This window comes from Oryctolagus cuniculus, chromosome 15 (assembly GCF_964237555.1).
Source record: "Oryctolagus cuniculus chromosome 15, mOryCun1.1, whole genome shotgun sequence".
Lineage (NCBI taxonomy): Eukaryota > Metazoa > Chordata > Mammalia > Lagomorpha > Leporidae > Oryctolagus > Oryctolagus cuniculus.
In genome coordinates, this window is record NC_091446.1 from 15177613 (window position 1) to 15198586 (window position 20974).

A 20974-nucleotide genomic window follows, 5' to 3' on the forward strand; every position below is an offset into this window, starting at 1 on the left:
ACTCCCTCTCTCTCCCTCTCCCTCTCAAATCAGTGCGTATGAAAGTCGGAGGTGAGATATGAAGGGCAGGCATTGTGGCCCAGAAGGTTAACCTGACACCTGGGACACCTACACCCCTTATTAGAATGCTGGTGCAGGTACCAGCTACTCAACTTCCAATTCGGGTTCCTGCTACTGCATTCTGGGAAGAGCAGATGACAGATCAAGTGCTTCTACATTTGGAAAACAAGGATGGAGTTCTGGGATCTTGGCTTTGGCCTGTCCCAGTTCTGGCTATTGCAGGGACTTGGAAGTGAATCAGCAGATAAAGGAGTTAGATATATCTCCCTCTCCCTCTCCCCCCCTCCTCCTCTCCCTCTCTCTCTCCCCCTCTCCCTCTTCCCCTCCTCCTCTCCCTCTCTCTCTCCCCCTCTCCCTCTTCCCCTCCTCCTCTCCCACTCCCCCTCCCCCTCCCCCTCTCCACCTTTTCCCCCCCACACCTTAAATAAGTTTCAAAACAAACACTGGGGTTGGTGTTGTGGTGTAGCAGGTAAAACCACCACCTGCAATGCCAGCATCCCATAAGGACACCAGTTCAAATCCCAGCTGTTCTACTTCCAATCCTGCTCCTTACTAATAGCCTGGGAAAAGCAGTGCAAGATGGCCCAAGTCTTGGGATCCTGCCACCTACATGAGAGACCTCGATAAAGCTCCTGGCTTTGGCCTGGCTCAGTTCTAGCCATTGTGGCCACCTGGAGAGTGAACAACTGGATGGAAGACCTCTCTGTCTCTCCCTCTCTATATATAACTTCCAAATAATAATTACATCTTTAAAAATTTTTTAAATATAAAAAAGAAACTGGGTGATAATTTCAAGGGTTTTACAGAGCTAGGAAAACACAAAGAGGAATCTAGGACTCTTTGAACTGGGACCCCAGCAACTAGATAAGATAAAGAAGGAAACTATTATAAAGTCAAGACTTCCAAAGGATTACCCTGCAGTTTAGGTATGAATCACCACAACCTGAATTTGGATTAAGTTGAATGTCACTTACTAGCATCCCCAGGAACTCTGCAGGAATATAGAATCTAAACTCAAATTATTATTACCTATGAGTTTCCAAACACAACATTCAGCCTACAATTGGGTAACACACATGAGAAGTAACACTTCTTCATTTCAATCCATTCTCCACATTACAACAAATTTTGCCTACATGAGAAAGTCCAATTTATTCTTTTTAAAGGTTTATTTATTTATTTGAGAGGCAGAGTTACAGACAGAGAGAGGGAGAGACAGAGATGAAGGTCTTCCACCCACTTGTTCACTCTTCAAATCACTGCAACAGCCAGAGCTGTGGAGCCCCAAAGCCAGGAGCCAGGAGTTTTCTTCCAGGTTTCCCACACGGGTAGAGGGGCCCAAGCACTTGGGTCAACTTTCGCTGCTTTCCCAGGCCATTAGCTGAGAGCTGGATTGGAAGTAGAGCAGCAGGACTCAACTTGCATCCATATGGGATGCTGGTTCCACAGGCAAAGGTTTAACCTACTACACTAAAGCTCCAGCCCCCAATAAAGTCCAATTTCTTCAGTGTGGCATGCAGGGAAGCAACACTATAGTGATTGAAAGATTAAGCCTAGAATTATATAACCTAGACTTTCATTTTATCAGTTCCCAACTAGGCAACTCTGAGCCACCCATAAATCTCTGTGTGCCTCAACCTTCCATTCATAAAGTTATGATTAATAATACTTACCTAAAGGATTCTTGTGAAGATTAAATTAATGCACATAGAGAACTCTTACACATTGGCTAACACAAAATGACCATTCAGTAGATGTTACTAATTACTTTATTGTGTTATCTAGCCATATGTATCCCTTAACATCCCCTACAATCAAGTTACTCAAAACTATTTATCATTTTTCTAAAATATGTCCTTTAGTGTGTGTATACCTTTGGACACATTCTTTATCTAGAATGTCCTATCTGTCCCTCATATTTTGACTATCATTCTTCTACTCAATATTAAACTCACTATGGATTAGTTACTTCTGAAATAATATACACTCTTCTATAACCAGATTATAACGTTTATTTTGTGTGAAAAATCTGCTTACCTATCCTAACACATGACTGCACTAAAGAATTTGGCTGACTTTTGTCCCCAGTTCTTGGGATACAGCCTTTAAATCCTTGTAATTTCTCCTGCGGCAGAAATGCCACTGTTATTCATGGTGAGCCCTGACAGTTTATGTCAACAAAGGTGCCTCAAGGTGGACCCCCAGATAATTTTAAAGATACAATTCAAGATCAGGAATGGCCACACAGAAAGATCAATGATGAGATTAAAGGGTATCAGCCTGACTTTGGGAGAGTTGATGGGGTCTAGAGATGTGAGCCCAACATTGTGGCCAATGATTCCATCAATCATACATGCATAATGAAACCCCAATAAGAACTATAGACACCTGAAGCTCAAGTGAGTCTCCTAGTTGGAAACACATACTGCTTTGTGGAGTGGGAAATGTGAGAAAATAAAGCTTTGCATTTGTGATCCTCCATAGCTCACTTCATTATTCTATTTTTTCTTAAAGATTTATTTATTTGTTTGTTTGTTTGAAAGGCAGAGTTACAGAGAGGCAGAGAGGGGGAGGGGTCTTCCAACTGCTGGTTTACTCCCCAGATGGCTGCAATGACCAGAACCATGCCAATCCGAAGCCAGGAGCCAGGAGTTTCTTCTGGGTCTCCCACATGGGTGCAGGGGCCCAAGGACTTGGGCTATCTTCTACTGCTTTCCCTGGCCATAGCAGAGAGCTGGATCAGAAGAGGAGCAGCTGGGACTCAAACTGGTGCCCATCTGGGATGCCGGCACTGCACGTGGCTGCTTTCCCATCTACCCCACAGCACTGGCCCCTCATGACTCTGTTTGGCTAGCTCTAATTTCCATCTTTTCTAATAAAACCATAGTCCAAAATACAGCACTTTGAGTTTTGTCAGTTATTTTAGCAAAATGTCAAACTTGAGGGCATAATTTGAAACCAAACAACCAAATTTGAAATCAGATGATCAGAAATACAGGTAGCAACTCCCCAAATTGGCAACTACTTTCTGAAGTAAGGGCAGTCTTGTAGATTACTGTGCTCTTAACCTAGGAAGCTCAGCCTAATTCCAAGTAGTTCATGTCGGAAACCACTGCAGTGGCCTATGTCTTATTCCTTATTATATCCTCAAGGCTAGGGATAGTCTCTGGAATTGAGAAGGCTGTCAAAAAGTTTGAGTAATAAACACTTATGAAACAGAAATAATTCAGACATAATTAAATTTGATTCTTAGCAAGGTGGAGCACAGAAAAATATAGTCCCTTAAAATCAGGATGTTAAGGTTCAGGTCCTAATCCTGCTTCTATCATCTGTTAGAAAGTAAATTCTTTGGGGTCACTGTTTTGGTGTAGTGGGTAAAGCCATCACCTGTGACACTGACATTCCATATGGGCACAGATTCAAGTCCTGGTTGCTCTACTTCCAATCCAGCTCCCTGCTAATGCGCATGATAAAGCAGCAGAAGATGGGCCAAGTGACTGGGCCCCTGTCCTACATTAGACCCAACTCCTGGCTCTGGTCTGGGACAGCCCTGGTCATTGCAGCTATTTGAAGAGTGAACCAACAGACAAGATCTACCTTTCTCTCTTTCTCTCTCTCTCTCTCTCTCTCTCTCTTTCTCTCTTTCTCTCTTTCTCTCTTTCTCTTTCTCCCTTCTACCCATCTCCCCCTCTCTTTCTGTAACTCCACCTTTCAAGTAAATAAAATAAAAAATTTAAAAAGTAAGTAAATTCTCTGAATCTTGATTTTCTCAATTGTGAGATGTTGATAATGGGACTTTTTTTCCATAAAATATTCTTGAGGATTAGATGACATTTAAACCACCTAGCACAGGGCTTAGCATCAAGTGGATATTCAATAAACAGGAGTTTCCCATATCCCTCAGGATATGTTAGCAAGAATAATTGCTGGGGCCGGCACTGTGGCGCAGCATGTTAAAGCCCTGGCCTGAAGCACTGGCATCCCATATGGGCGCCGATTCTAGTCCCAGCTGCTCCTCTTCCGATCCAGCTCTCTGCTATGGCCTGGGATAGCAGTAGAAGATGGCCCAAGTCCTTGGGCCCCTGCACCCATGTGGGAAACCCGGATGAAGCTCCTGGCTTCAGACCGGCGCAACTCCGGCTGTTGCGGCCATCTAGGGAGTGAACCAGCGGATAGAAGACCTCTCTCTCTGTCTCTACCTCACTCTGTAACTCTGTCTTGAATTAAAAAAAAAAAAAAAAAGATAGTAAGAAAAAAAGAAATCTCTCTCTTTCCCTCTGCCTTTCAAATTGCAAAAAAAAAAAAAATTGCTAATGAAAAGTCACTAATTCAGGGTCACCGGATTCTGTCCCGGTTGCCCCTCTTCCAGGCCAGCTCTCTGCTGTGGCCTGGGTAGGCAGTGGAGGATGGCCCAAGTGCTTGGGCCCTGCACCCACATGGGAGACCAGGAGAAGCACCTGGCTCCTGGCTTCGGATAGGCGCAGTGCGCCGGCTGTAGCAGCCATTTGGGGGATGAACCAACAGACAGAAGACCTTTCTCTGTCTCTCTCTCACTAACTGCCTGTCAAAAAAAAAAAAATTTTTTTTTAAAGTCACTAATTTTACTTACAGCCATATACTAAACTCCATCTTGTTAATTATATTACTAAAGAGTCCTTTAATAACAGAAAATAATTGGTAAGAATGTTAAATGGATCATTGTTAATATACATTAGAACTACTAGAAAAACAAAAGGTAAACATCTAGAGGATGATCAGTTAAAAGGGCCATAAATATATAGAGTAATGACAGCAAGAAGATGCTTAAATTGCTAAAAATGAATATATGAACCTGAGATCTTACCAAATCGTCACGAGTTATTTTACAACAAAATTGTTCAAGAGGCTCTATTCTATTTTCTATCTTCTAAATATCCAGAGATACAGGGCTAGATAGAGGGCATCATTTTTATAAAGATCAGACATCTCAAAAATGAAGTTCTAAAAATATTTTAACCTGGCCGGCACCACGGCTCAATAGGCTAATCCTCCACCTAGCGGCGCTGGCACACCGGGTGCTAGTCCCTGTCGGGGCGCCAGATTCTGTCCCGGTTGCCCCTCTTCCAGGCCAGCTCTCTGCTGTGGCCCGGGAAGGCAGTGGAGGATGGCCCAAGTGCTTGGGCCCTGAACCCCATGGGAGACCAGGATAAGTACCTGGCTCCTGCCATCAGATCAGCGCAGTGCGCCGGCCGCAGTACACCGGCCGCAGCGGCCATTGGAGGGTGAACCAATGGCAAAAAGGAAGACCTTTCTCTCTGTCTCTCTCTCTCACTATCCACTCTGCCTGTCAAAAAATATATATATATTTTAACCAATAGCAATATCACAGAATAAGTGCCTAAACCCCTCAGGGTTCACTCTAAAGTAGATACCAGGAAATACAAGTCTTACATGATTGTCAAAAATAATAATAGTTAATTCCTGATAAAAGAGGATATTTGCAATATGAATAGTAAAAAGGAAAACCAAAATTTAAAAATTAGATGATAAAAATACGCTTTTATCATTAATTTCCAACAATGACAGAACACATAAGAGATACTACATAAATAACAAAAGTAAATAATGTAATAAATAGCCAAAAATCATGTTAGTAAGGTGTACACAAAAGCTACACATGTTCAAAATTATTTCTATGTCCAAAATTTTTTCTCCCAATCATAAAATTTTTATAATCTCTATATACATAAACATTTTAATTAACATTTTAAGTTATATAATTTTAAAATAAATCTTATTACTTTACTACTACTAAAATATTTTGAAGCATCTAAAATTTCCATATTTTGAGAACAGAAACACCTTCTCTACCTCACCATCACACAAAGCAGAACTTAACTCTTTGTGTTGAATTTTAAAAACTCATTTTATTGAAATAGATAACTATAAAAATATCAGTATATACATCTGTCTACTTGTCAGCTAGAATTCACCCTAATCTATCCAAATAGGTATTTCTGAAAACATATTCAAACCACTTTGAGAATAAACACACTGAGAATAAAGAATATTTATAAAGTAATCTCTGTTTCCAATAAGCTGAACTACTTGCTTATTTCTGCTATATCAGTGTTTATATTATGGTATCTATCCTTGACAGTCACGGTGCAACAGTACACAACAGAGTATTACAATCACCTTTGAAATTTAACCATCAATATCTACACTAAATTTATTCTGAAGTATACATCAATTTTTAATGATTATTTATTTTCACCTACTTGAAAGACACAGTGAGAGAGAGGGAGAGTGAGAGAGATTTGCAATCTTCCATCACTGGGTCACCCCCAGGTGACCCAATGGTCACATCCAGGACTGGGCCAGGCCAAAGCCAGGAGCCCAGAACTCCATCAGTGTCTCCCACATGGGTGGCAGGGTCCCAAACACTTGAGCCATCATCTGCTGCTTCCCAGAATGCACTAGCAGGAAGCTAGATCAGAAGCTGAGTATCCAGGATTCAAATTGGCATTCCAATATGGGATGCAGTGGCTTCAGCCACTGCATGACAACACTTATCTCTGTATTTAAAATGAATAAATCACATACAGGGGGCCAGCATTGTAGTGCAGCAGGTGAAGCTGCTGCCTGTGACACCAGCATCCTATTTGAGTACTAGCCGCTCTTCTTCCAACCCAACACCCTGCTTATGCGCCTAGGAAAGCAGAAGATGCCCAAGTGCTTGGGTCCCTGCCATCCATGTGAGATACCTGGATGGAGTTCTATTCTCCTGGTTTTGGCCCAACTCAGCCCAGCCATCGCAGCCATCTGGAAAGTAAATCAGCAGATGGAAGATTCCCTGTATCCATATAACTCTGCTTTTCAAACAAATACATAAATCCTTTTTAAAAATCGTGTAAAGGGGCTAGCATTGTGGCACAATGGGTAAAGCTGTCACCCGATATTGACATCCCATATGGGCACTGGTTTGTATCCTGGCTGCTCCTCTTCCAATCCAGCCCCCTGCTAAAGATCTGGAAAAATCAACAGAAGATTTGGCCAAGTATTTGGGGCCCCATCACCCATGTTAAGCCACTGCCTGCAGTGCCAGCTATTCCATTTCTGATTCAGCTGATAATGATTATTCCAGATAATGCCCCTAGGAAAGCACCAGAAGATAACCCAAGCATTGGGACCCCTGTCACCCTCATAGGAGACCTGGAAGAAGCTCTTAGCCCCTGGCTTCATCCTGGTCCAACACCAGCCATTACAGCCATCTGGGGAGTGAATCAGCAGATGGAAAATCTCTCATTCTCTCTGTGTGTCTCTCCCTTTATCTCTATTTCTGACTTTCATATAAATAAATATATATTTTTTAAAATTATATGTAGTTGGTCGGCACTGTGGTACAGCGGGTTAAAGCCCGCTACAGTGCCGCCATCCCATATGGGCACCAGTTTGAGTCCCAGCTGCTTCACTTCCAATCCAGCTCTCTGCCATGGCCTGGAAAAGCAGTAGAAGATGGCCCAAGCCTTGGGCCTTTGTACCCACGTGGGAGACCCAGAAGTCGTCCCTGGCTCCAATCAGCTGACTTTGGATCAGCTCAGTTCTGGTAATTGTGGTCATTTGGGGAATGAGCCAGCAGATAGAAAACCTCTGTCTCTCTCTCTGGAGCCACCTCTCTCTGTAACTCTGTCTTTCAAATAAATAAAATAAATCTTAAAAAATAAATAAATAGATAAAAATAAAAAAATAAAATTATATGTAGTTACTTTTCTACAACTGGCTAACAATTCATCAACTAAAACAGTTACTCACCTAAGTACAGCTATTAAAGGTGCGTATATTGAATCTCCATCATAAACATACATATGATCCCAGCTACATTCTGTAGCAAAATGATTGAATCTTAATCTTAACACAGCATTTGGACTGAAAAAAATTAAAATATTTTAAAATTAATATATAATGTACAAAGCACAGATTGAAGAAATTTAAAATAGAATATTTTATTAAAAACCTATTATAGATAATTTACTATATGTATACTTAAATCAATAGAATAAAAGATTAATAAGACATCACATATAATTTTAAAAATAAGATGTGGGTTTCAAAATATTTTAATAGGTTATATTATGCATATTTTCTAAAAATTTTGCCAACAGGTAATATTCCATTCTATTGATTAAGGGAGAAGTTACAAAGATTTGTATATATTATTGAAAGCTTATTTAGCTAAACACTTAAAATGAATACATTTTCAATGAATAGAAATTGTTTTTAAATAAAGCTGCCTTTAAAAATTCACTACACAATAAGCAATTATTCTCATTTCTACAATAATTCAGTGAAACATTAATAACTTCTTCAAATTGTAATCAAAACTCTCAATATTTTTAACAAATAAACAGACTACACATATACAGCAAAGAAATGACAGCTTTTACCTTTTAAAAAAATTTTAAATAACAAAAAACATGGGTTCCCAAATATACTCAAAAATTCATAAAATTCTTCTAAAAGAATTCGAGTCAATTCACATATCATCTACTCATATGTTAAAACATAGCCCAGGCCGGCGCCACGGCTCACTAGGCTAATCCTCCAGCTTGCGGCGCCGGCACACCGGGTTCTAGTCCCGGTCGGGGCACCAGATTCTGTATCGGTTGCCCCTCTTCCAGGCCAGCTCTCCGCTGTGGCCCGGGAGTGCAGTGGAGGATGGCCCAGGTCCTTGGGCCCTGCACCCCATGGGAGACCAGGATAAGTACCTGGCTCCTGCCATCAGATCAGCGCAGTGCGCCGGCCGCAGCGCGCCGGCTGCGGCGGCCATTGGAGGGTGAACCAACGGCAAAGGAAGACCTTTCTCTCTGTCTCTCTCTCACTCTCCACTCTGTCTGTCAAAAAATAAAAAAATAAAAATAAATAAAAAATAAAAAAAATAGCCCTAATTACTGAAAAATACTCTGAAATAGATAAGTAACTCTCCAACAAAATATCCTTTTAAAAATATTCTTAGATCTAAAATAGTGAATAGTATGAACTAATGGTATAATTTCAGCATGGAATATTTTTATACTTCATATGGAGTATTCAAATTTTATAAGATGTTTAAAACAAGCTAAAAATTTCCAATTTAATGTCAAAGAAATATAACTCAAAAATGAGATACATATAAAACTAATCTATTATCATAAGTGAAAGTGTGCTACATTTTTTACATTAAACATGATGCCTCTAAGATGTGAATTCCATGAAAAAACACTTCTAATAATAAGTAATTAAACTATTCAACTATAAAGGCATTAACCTTAAAGTTTTAGCATTAATATGACACCACCTTTATCATTTCAGAATAAAATAAATTAACCTAAATTGCATACTTACTAGCCTTCAATTAGCCATGTACATTTAGTTTTATACTTATAGTTAATTGGGCCATCTGTTAAATATCCAGAAGGTTCTGTTAACCTAAAAGAGAAAACAAAATCATGAAAACAATTACCTTAAAGTAACATTAAGACATGCAGTAATGTTTGAACATTTGAAAGTCATTAATCCAAAGAATGGGACATGGCAATTTCCCAAAATGGAGGATTTACATACAACTTAGGGAAATATGCAAATTGCTATATTTCTCTCTAAATCTCAAAGGAAATTCATTTTGGTTCTTTTCAAACCTTGATACATCATGACCATTTTAATTCACATAATAGAAAAAGACAATTGGGGCCGGTGCTGTGGCACAGTGGGTTAACACCCTGGCCTGAAGCGCCAGCATCCCATATGGGCGCTGGTTCGAGACCCGGCTGTTCCACTTCCAATCCAGCTCTCTGCTATGGCCTGGGATAGCAGCAGAGGATGGTCCAGGTCCTTGGGCCCCAACACCCACGTGGGAGATCAGAAGGAAGCTGCTGGCTCCTGGCTTCGGATCCACACAGCTCTGGCCCTTGCAGCCAATTGGGGAGTAAACCAGTGGATAGAAGACCTCTCTCTCTCTCTCTCTCTCTCCCTCCCTCCCTCCCTCCCTTCCTCACTCCTTCTCCTCTCTGTGTAACTCTTTCAAATAAATAAATCTTAAAAAAAAGAAAAAGACAATTGAAAGATTAAACATTATAACACTCATGCAAAACAGATTAAGTTAAATTTCACCTGTACAAAAATTCAGTTGAGGCAAAAAAAAAAAAAAAAAAAGGAAAATCAATTGCACTTTGAAAGATGCAGATTCACAGCAAAGAGAAACAGCATATAGACATCTCACTTAGGAGACTTACATGGTTAGCTCCATTTACTTTCCATGTACCAAGATTTCTAAGGTGGCAGTCTACAGATCTTACAGAGTTCTATCACCTATTTTTATGATCATTTTCTCTTATCTACTTTACATCTAGTCCAATTATTCAGTCAATTTTATAAATAGACTAAATCAAAAGGTTTTATATCTTTATTTCATACACAGAAAGACAGTTGGGAAAATTTCAGATTTTCAGAATTTAAAGAGATTTAAAACATGGGGCCGGCGCCATGGCACACTAGGTTAATCCTCTGCCTGTGGCACTGGCATCCTATATGGGCGCCGGGTTCTAGTCCCGGTTGCTCCTCTTCCAGTCTAGCTCTCTGCTGTGGCCTGGAATACCAGAAGATGGCCCAAGTACTTGGGCCCCTGCACCTGCATGGGAGACCAGGAGGAAGCACCGGGCTCCTGGCTTTGGATCGGCGCAGCTCCAGTAGTTGCGGCCATTTGGAGAGTGAACCAAAGGAAGGAAGACCTTTCTCTCTGTATCTCTCTCCCTCTCACTGTCTGTAACTCTACCTGTCAAATAAACAAAATCTTAAAAAAAAAAATTTACAACAAAAGATCTCAAATCTATTTCATTTTGTTCTTACTTCCAGCCCAATTATCAACAAAAAACCATACTTTAAATAACTAAAATATCTTCTCACTTAACATTTATATGTATTATGTATGTAAGTATATATACACTCACGGATCACCGACAATGGGTGATTATGTACTCACAAAAAAAACCACATATATATACACACCAATATTAGGGTCACTATCTACTTTTAGATTAAATTAATTTTCCTTACAGAGACTTAAAATACATCAGGGGGAAATTTTCATTTTCCTATATCAGAGTTGACAGAAAATATTAATATCATTTGTACATATTTCATAATCTCTGCTAAGTACTTGGGTTTTATAATAAAGGGTTTAATTCATGCTTGGAAAATTTTTGAAGAATAGGCAAACTCCTATGTTCTTAAATTAGTGTTAATAATAAAATGAGCATTTTTTTTTTTTTGACAGGCAGAGTGGACAGTGAGAGAGAGAGAGAGAGAGAGAAAGGTCTTCCTTTGCTGTTGGTTCACCCCTCAAGTGGCAAAGGCGCTGCGCCTATCTGAATCCAGGAGCCAGGTGCTTCCTCCTGGTCTTCCATGAGGGTGCAGGGCCCAAGGACTTGGGCCATCCTCCACTGCACTCCAGGGCCACAGCAGAGAGCTGGACTGGAAGAGCAGCAACCGGGACAGAATCCGGCGCCCCGACCGGGACTAGAACTCGGGGTGTCGGCGCCGCAGGAGGAGGATTAGCCTAGTGAGCCGCGGCACCAGCCTAAAACGAGCATTTTCTAAGTGCCTGCCGCTACTGTGAGTACATAATATGTTACCTAATTAAAAAATCTCAAAAACCCTTTGAGATAGTGAGTAATTAGTAATCTTATATCACAGATAACAAAACTGAAGCACAGGGTAATTAATTTGCCCTGGTTTTTCACTTCCAATAATACTGGACAAGGTAATTTAGAAAAACTCCCCACTGAAGACAACTTGATAGGCTGAGGAACAATTTTTTAAATTTTAAACACATCTTATAAATAATAAAATGATAAAAGCTGAAATCCAGAAGTGACAAATTCTTTAAGAGAATCAAGGCATTCAAAGCTGCTTTGCTCTGCTGAGACAGACGCCTATCAGGCTTTTCCAGTTGGGTGGGAGTGTGTTTGGAAGCCTCAGAATAGAAGAGGGACAAAGTCAGAGTTAATGGCCCACAAAAGGTGTGGAAACAAACGGCATGGCAGTTTGACTTGGGACACCTTAACTTTATTAAGGTAAGGATGTACAGAAATAAACCAGCCCTTAGCTAGACTGCAGTAGTCTTGCTACAAGTCATCTGGGTAGCAGAAAATTCCAAGCCTTAAAATCAGCCTAAGCAGCCTGCAACTGCTCATCTGCCAAGGCTCCTAATAGAAGATCCATGCTCTATAAAGAAAGATAATACCAATATAGCCCTCAAACTACTTCAATGAATAATTTTTCAAATAAAATATCTAGCACAATGATAATTATGCATGACAAAATGCAAAAAATAAGACACTGTAACTGACAATAGGAACAGACTCAAAGATACTCCAATTATTGATATTATTAGATATACTCTATAAAACAAATATGCTTATTAAGTTAAAAAAGAAGATTTAAAATGTTGGCAGTTAATTCAAACTATGAAAAGTAATAGCATATTTGAAAGAAATGATAGAAATTCTTGTATTAAAAGCAATAATCAAAACTGAGGATTCAACAAACAAGTTTAACCACAAATTAAACATAGTTGAAAAAAGTATGAAAGACCTAGAAGATAGGTCCATAGAAGATAACCAAACTACAGCAGAATATTTAAGAAATCAATCCTTCACGATAAAATTCCAAAAGCCGAGATTCTAGCTTCAGAGCAGGGGAAATAGGGAATAGGTAGAAGAATAAAACCACAAATTATCAATTATGGTTTTATAAAAACAAGGATTACAATAGCTTTGCATACTCTCAGTTTGCTTATTAAATGTATATTCTTTCACTTTTTTATTTTGTATACAAGCTGTTGGAAGTTAACTTTATAATTTAGTGTTCAGGCAACAGAATTTTCAGTGTGACTGGATGAATATGAGTTATTAAAAAATGATGAAAACAATGACTTTGGGGACTGAGTTTTTCTTCAGAGAAAAGACAAGAACTTCACATGCAGGAAGTCTATCTTCTCAGGTAGACACAGTGTTGTTTGGTTGTTGTTGGAGCATTCAAATATGTTTAAAAAGTTGCTTATGGAAACTGAATCATTAAAAAGAACAAAGGGCCAGTTATCCATCTATTACCTCTCAACTCCAATTTCCCCTATTTGCCTACTCTGAAAAAAGATCTGAGCCCTTCAAATACTTTTCCTTTGCTAGATCCAAGACATTAAAGCAGCATGCTTTGTCAACAGCTCTTGAAGTCTGTGTGGCTTCTCTTACACAGACTCTTACATGGGACCCACCAGCACCCATCCACCAGCACTGTCCCTCAGGAAAATTCACAGAAAAGTGCCCACAGGAGACACACTGACAGCTTTCCCTGGGCATCCTATATAGTGGTTTTAGGCAAAGTTCCAGCACGCAGATACTGAGCAAGTACTACCAACAACAACCCCAAAGAAAACTTCTCTGCCATTCATAAACCTACAGCCAGTCATGTCCTCCCAGAGATGTATAGATATCTGGCTAGAAGCAGGAAGTGGCCTTCACTTAGGCATTGTATCTCAGTCATAAAAGCAGTAGTGGATGCTCTTTATACCTAATATTTCTATACTCTTCAGCGTTCTCTTCAGTTCTCACTAACTAATCTCTCATTATTCCCAATTGCTAACACAGTTAACACCTCTTTACATTAAAATTTTCCTGTTAAAATCAAGAGTTTTTTTTTCCTAACTTGACTTAGATCAATACACTAATAATTAAGGATGTAGAAAATAAAATCACAATAACCACCACTTTGCACCTAACATAACAAATAAAATTAAAATTATTTGAAGGCGGAACAAAATAATGACTGAGTAAGAGACTCCAAGGATCTCCCACAGAGACACCAATTTGAGCAGCTAGTCACACAACAAATCACCTTCATAAGAGCCAAGGAATCCAAGTAACAGACCACAGTGCCTAGTTTTAGTATAATAATAATAAAAGATGCATTGAAGAAGGCAGAAGGAAACAGGTACCATATCACCCCGACCCCAACTCTTGGTAGCAAAACATGGAGAGAGACACTTTCCTCTTGAGTAGTGAGAGAGAATAAAGACCAGACCTTAGACCTGAAACCCAATGCCAGGCCTGCTATGGTGAAACCTAAAGTTGGACAGGACCTTCATGGCCTCTGACCCTTAGCTAGTACCTGCCTATGGAAATTCTGGAAAAGGGTCCACTTTTGCCACCCTTCCTCCAGCAGATAGTGGAGCAAGACTCCAGCAACTGGGTAGCAGGGTGGGGAAGTGAACTTAGGGCTTTGTCTGGAAGCCCAGAGTTGGGCCTTCTGCAGTGAGTCCCAATGCCAGGCAAAGCCCAAAGGCCTCTATCTTCAGTCCAGGGCTCACAGACACAACCCCGTCATCAGTCAGGGACCTGTGCCTTTGTGGTACAAATCACAGTTTCAGCCTGCATAACCCCCAGCAACTTATGGACATAGTGTGCCTCTGCAAGACAACGGATGTAGATATAAGATTCAAGTGCAATCCAGCTTACTGTCAAGCCTGGGCAGCCAACAAACTGCCTTTACCACCCCTCTCCCAAATGTACAAACAGTAAGGAGCAAGACTCCAGTCACTGAGGAGTAGGGCACCAAAGCCAACACAGGACTGTGTCTTAGATCAAATTAGGTTATCACTGGGCAGATACTAACAGTGAGTGTGCCCAGGTCAGTACACATGGATAAAGCCCCTGGACTTGCCCCAGTCCTAAGTGGGGACTTGCGTTCCCAGCTCATTAGACGTATATTCTAGCCAGCATCACCTGTGGTTGGCTGCAGTGGACTTGGGTTGCCAGTCAACCTCATCACAAAAAGCCACAGAAAATGGACGTTGGCCCTACCCTGTACTATAGTGTTCTTGGCAGGGGAGGCGGGTGTTGTGAGTTATGGGTGTGATCTATCATTGCAGTATAGGTAGCCACAAAATTGCTTACTCCATTCCCCTCACAACCCCAAGCAGTAATTGTCTGCTTGGAAAAAGAAAAGGTAGGTGGATGCCAAGCCTGTCCAGAGAAACCTAGAGCTGATACTGCAGGGATTCACACACTCCAGCCAGACTCTAGGCTGATGCTATTACAACCTCAACCACGCCCTTGCCATCACAGGTACCCAAATGACACCTCCAGGACTCTAGGCTGATGCTCTCACAACCCCACATCCTGTCCCATGGGCTGCTACTGAGACCCGTGCTCCCCTGTGGCTTATGAGGAACACCTCACAACTCCTCTGTCTCTGCCACCAACTGCAGTGGAAGAGGATACAGGGAGACTAGACTAGAACACCCAACTAGAAATAAGGCCAAAATAGCCTACCAGATACCTGTAGCCATGTCTTCATGAAGAAGCCTTTTATCATGAAAACCACTTGTTAAGAAACAACTAATCCAGGGCCGGCACAGCGGCTCAGTAGGCTAATCCTCTGCCTGTGGCGCCGGCACACCGGGTTCTAGTCCCAGTTGGGCACCGGATTCTGTCCCGGTTGCCCCTCTTCCAGGCCAGCTCTCTGCTGTGGCCCGGGAGTGCAGTGGAGGATGGCCCAAGTGCTTGGGCCCTGCACCCGCATGGGAGACCAGGAGAAGTACCTGGCTCCTGGCTTCAGATCAGTGTGGTGCGCCGGCCACGGCGCACCAGCCGCATCACCCACAGCAGCCATTTGGGGGGTGAACCAACGGAAAAAGAAAGACCTTTGTCTCTCTCTCTCACTGCCCACTCTGCCTATCAAAAAAAATTTTTTAATAAAATAAAAAAAAAGAAACAACTAATCCACCAGATGTGCAAATATCAGCTTAGGAAGCACGGGAAAAGCAAGGCAATATCATGTCTCAAAAGGAACACAATACCATTTTACTAACAAACTTAAGAGAAAAGGGAGATTGAAGAAATTACTGACAATTAAAAAGAAGTGTTACAAAAATGCTCAAAGAGATAAAAGAGAATACAAATAGTTGAACAAAATCAGGAAAACAATGCATGACATGAGTAAGAATTTCAGCAGAGATCTCAAAAAAGAACCATACAGAAATCTTAGATATGAAGAACTCAGCAAGTCAGATAAAATTTACACATAAAAGTCTCAACTATGAACTAAATCAAGCAGAATGTGTGAACTTGAAGAAAGTTCTTTTGAAAGATTCCAAACACAAAAGAAAAAAAAAAAAAAAACAAGCACAAAAAAAGATTAAGCAGATTGTGGACAGCCTCCAATATATTTGTGACACCATTAGATTTTCAAATTGTGGATATTCACATAGGCAAGAGGAAGAGAGGCTTAGAAAACTTATTCAATGACATAATAGCTGAAAACTTCCCCATTTTGGGCAAAGATATAGACATCCAAGTACAGGAGATCCATAGGATCCCAAATAGACATGATCAGAAAAGCTCCCCTCATCACAACACATTATAATCAAACTTAAAATACAACACAGAGAAAATTATAAAATTTGCAAGAGAAAACCACTACATCACTTTTAGGGGAACCCCTCTCCCACTAAATTTAGAGATCTTTTTTTAACGGGCTAGGAAAGAATGAATGATACATTCCAAAATCTGAAAGAAAATATTTGCCAACCAATAATATTTCACCCAGTGGAGTTATCTTTTATAAATGGAGAAATAAAGAATTTCCAACTCAAGCAAAAGCTGAGGGAATTCCTTACTACCAACACTAGCCTTACAAAAGAGGCTTAAGGGAGACCTACATACAGGAGCAAAAGAAAGACCGTTATCCTCACAGAAACATGTGAAAGCATAAAACTTGCTAAAAAGAAAACAAAAGATTTTATTTAATGACAGGACTAAGTCCTTACTTAATAATAATCATGAACATAAGTGGACTAAATTTTTCCATTAACAAATACAGACTGGCTAGATGGATTTTTAAAAAAGACCCAACAATAGACTGCCTACAAGAAATTTACTTTGCCATTCAAGACACACAAATTGAAAGTGGAAGGATAGAAAAAGATTCAACATGTGCCGGCGCCGCGGCACACTAGGCTAATCCTTCGCCTTGCGGCGCCAGCACACCGGGTTCTAGTCCCAGTCGGGGCGCCGGATTCTGTCCCGGTCGCCCCTCTTCCAGGCCAGCTCTCTGCTGTGGCCAGGGAGTGCAATGGAGGATGGCCCAAGTGCTTGGGCCCTGCACCCCACGGGAGACCAGGAGAAGCACCTGGCTCCTGCCATCGGATCAGCGCGGTGCGCTGGCCACAGCGCTCCGGCGGCGGCAGCCATTGGAGGGTGAACCAACGGCAAAGGAAGACCTTTCTCTCTCTCTCTCTCTCTCTCTCTCTCTCACTGTCCACTCTGCCTGTCAAAAAAAAAAAAAAAAAAAAAAGAAAGAAAAAGATACAACATGCAAACAGAAAACAAAAGTACACGGGAGTAGCTATACTAGTATCAGACAAGTAGACTCAAGACAAAAACCATAACAGACAAAGAAGATTACAATACAATGATCAAGGGATCAATTCAACAAGAACAGTCCATTCAACAACTGCAGAATATATATTCTTCCCATCTGCACATGGAGCACTGTCTGGGAAACACCACATATTAGGCCACAAAACAAGTCTCAAAAATTTCAAAAAACCAAAATTATGTATTTTTTTTTCTGACCATAATGGGAAAAATCAACAAAAGGGTTTCTAGGAATTATACAAATACATAAAGACTGAAAACTATGTTCCTCAGTGAACAACAGATCACTAAAAAAAATCAAAAGAGACAGTTAAAAATTCCTTCAAGCTGACATCACAACATACAAAAATTTATGGGACACAGCAAAACAGTGGTAAGAGGAAAGTTTATAATAAGTACCCACAACAACAAAAAAATAGAAAGATAGCAAATAACCTAACAATGCATTTCAAGAACCTAGAAAAACAAGAACAAACCAAACCCTAAGTTAGCAGAAGGAAAGAAATAATGAGAAATAAATGAAATAAAAATTTGAAAAATACAGAAGATAAACAAAATCAATACACCTTTAAACTAAAAAAATGAATATTCACATATATAAAATCAGAGATGACAAATGAGCTTTTAGGACTGATGCCACAGAAAAATTAAAAATATCAATAATACCAAATATTGGTAAGGATGTGGAAAAAAAAACAATTTTTACAGGAATAAATCAGTATAACTACTTTAGAAAATAACAAGTATGACCTTGCATAATTGAAAAGAGATTTCTTATTGTAGTAGTCAAAGATGTTGGAGACATGGGAAGCAGGACACACAGCCGACTCATAGAATCACAAATGTCCTAAACAGCACTCTGGCCTCAGAATCAGCCCTTAAGGCATTCAGATCTGGCTAAAAAGCCCATGAGAGTTTCGCAGGCATGGAAAGCCAAGACACTCCTTAAATGAAAGATCTCTGCAAGCGAGATCCCAGTGGAAAGAACAGACCATCAAAGAAGGAGGTACCTTTCTTGAAGGGAGGAGAGAACTTCCACTTTGACTATGACCTTGTCTAAATAAGGTCAGAGTTTGTGAACTCAAGAGGCTTCCATAGCCTTGGCAGCTCATGACAAGAGCCTCGGGTGATTACTGACATCATAAATAAGAGTGTGAATTGTTAAATCAACAACAGGAGTCACTGGGAACTTGCTCCCCATGTAGGACCTCTGTCCTTAATGTGTTGTACTAGGAGAATGAACAGTAAAACTAGTCTTCAAACAGTACTTTATACTTTGTGAGTCTGTGTGGGTGCAAACTGTTGAAATCTTTTAGTTAGTATGGAATTGATCTCTTGAATATAAAGATAATTAAAAATGAATCTTAATGAAGAATGGGATGGGAGAGGGAATAGGAGATGAGATGGTCTGCAGGTGGGAGGGTGGTTATGGTGGGGGAAGAACTGCTATAATAAAAAAGTTGTACGTTCGAAATTTATATTTATAAATAAAAGTTTTCTTTAAAAAAAAAAAAGATGTTGAGGAAACCCTCAGTTTCCTTACCTCTTTGCTCCCCTCTCTTCTATGTATCAGTCTTCTGCCTGCACCTCCCAAATATACTACTACATGTGTTTAGTTCTTGTCTCAGCATCTGCTAAATAGTGACAGAGGGAAGGGTGACCAACTAACAGAGTTCATACTAGAAAGTATAACTTCAGGATCAGAATCTCAGGCTGAGTCAATTACTAACCAGGTAGTAACAGGGCCACCTTCATGGTAGACACTGTGGAAATAGCCCACAGCATGCTAGCATATCGCAATTTCTAAGGTTTTTCACTTGTAGTGAATTGAGATGGGCTATGAGTAGAAGGTGAAGCACTCACTAACAGTTGGCTTATGCAATATCCTTCCTAATATTTAGCAAATATAATAGCAATGATAATTGTAAGAACTGTAAAATCAGTTGGTTGATGTTAAAAGCCACTAATGGGCTAAAGGAAGAAAATTATGGACTCTGTAATTTTAGGGGCAGTGTCAAAGCCAGAAGCTTCTCTAATATTTAGAAATTCTAATCTCCTGCAGCCACAGGGTAAATCAAGCTCAAAAACAGGCCAAGAACCAGAAATAAAAGGAGCAGAATAACACAAAAAGTATAAAGCAGTCCTGGTAAAACTCCAGTGCTAAAGACTGTGCACCAGGGGCCGGCGCTGTGGCACAGAGGGTTAATGCCCTGGCCTGAAGCACCAGCATCCCATATGGGCACCAGTTCAAGACCTGGCTGCTCCACTTCCCATCCAGCTCTCTGCTATGGCCTGGGATAGCAGTGGAAGATGGCTCAAGTCCTTGGGCCCCGGCACCTGCGTAGGAGACCCAGAGGAACCTCCTGGCTCCTGGCTTCAGATCAGAGCAGTTCCAGCCATTGCGGCCAATTAGGGAGTGAACCATCGGATGGAAGACCTCTCTCTCTCTCTCTGTGCCTCTCTCTGTGTAACTCTTTCAAGTAAAAATAAATAAATCTTAAAAAAAAAAAAAAGAAAAGAAAAGAAAATGCACCAAAACCAAAATGGAATCCTGATACTTAGAGAAGGGTGCTATGCGGTTATAGACCTTAAAGTCTCAGATTTCTTGGACTCTCTTGGTCTGCAAATGTCTTTCAAAAGCAAGGGTTGACAACACAAATAAATTCATGTGCTATTTAAATGACTACTTATTCTTTTGCCATAGTAATAAGTAACATCAGAACTGAATTAGAGGGGCCAGCACTGTGCTGTAGCAAGCAAAGCCATCGCCTGCAATGTTGGCATCCCATATGGGCGCTAGTTTAAGTTCAAGCTGATCCAATTCCAATCCAGCTCTCTGCTATGGCCTGGGAAAGCAACAGAAGATGGCCCAAGTGCTTGCGCCCCTGAACCCACATGGGAGACCCGGAAGGCGCTCCTGGCTTTGGATCAATGCAGCTCCGGCCTTTGCAGCCATCTGGATAGTGAACCAGCGAATGGAAGAACTCTCTCTCTCTCTCTCTCTCCTCTCTTCTCTCTCCTCTCTTCTCTCTTCTCTCTTCTCTTTCTCTCTCTGCCTCTCTGTAACACTACCTTTCAAATAAAATATTTTTTTAAAATGCACCAAAAATAATACAATCGCAGACAAAATCCTCCAAATATTTAAATAGGAAATAATATCAATATTTTGCAATCTCTTTCAGGAACTAAAGAAAAAAGGAATATACCCAACTGTTTTAAAACCTCAAGATAATACTCTAATCAAGAAACCAAAACCTAACAAAAAATATCTTAAGAAATAAAAATTACAAATATTCCTCACACAAAAATACAAAACAAAATGTTATCAAATTTATGATCAATTGTGAACTAAAACTGATCTTGCTTATGTGATCCTTTTGACTCTTAGTCCTATCATTATGATCAATTGTGAACAGAAATTGATCACTTGGACTAGTGAGATGGTATTGGTACATGCCACCTTG

General features: G+C 40.4%; 1 protein-coding gene across 13 annotated transcripts in view; it reads right to left on the bottom strand.

Moving 5' to 3' along the window:
- The window catches only part of ATRNL1 (attractin like 1), an 814147-nt gene that overhangs the window by 769896 nt on the left and 23277 nt on the right, over positions 1-20974 (bottom strand). For all 13 annotated transcript variants that reach the window (XR_011382205.1, XR_011382206.1, XR_011382207.1 and 10 more), the window contains exons 2-3: positions 9424-9507; positions 7855-7968 (exon numbers count right to left, since the gene is read on the bottom strand). Coding sequence is in view for 9 of the 13 variants with exons in the window: in XM_070057169.1 (XP_069913270.1) it covers positions 7855-7968; positions 9424-9507 (198 nt within the window). In the remaining 4 variants the exon portion in view is untranslated. The remainder of the gene's footprint in view (positions 1-7854; positions 7969-9423; positions 9508-20974) is intronic.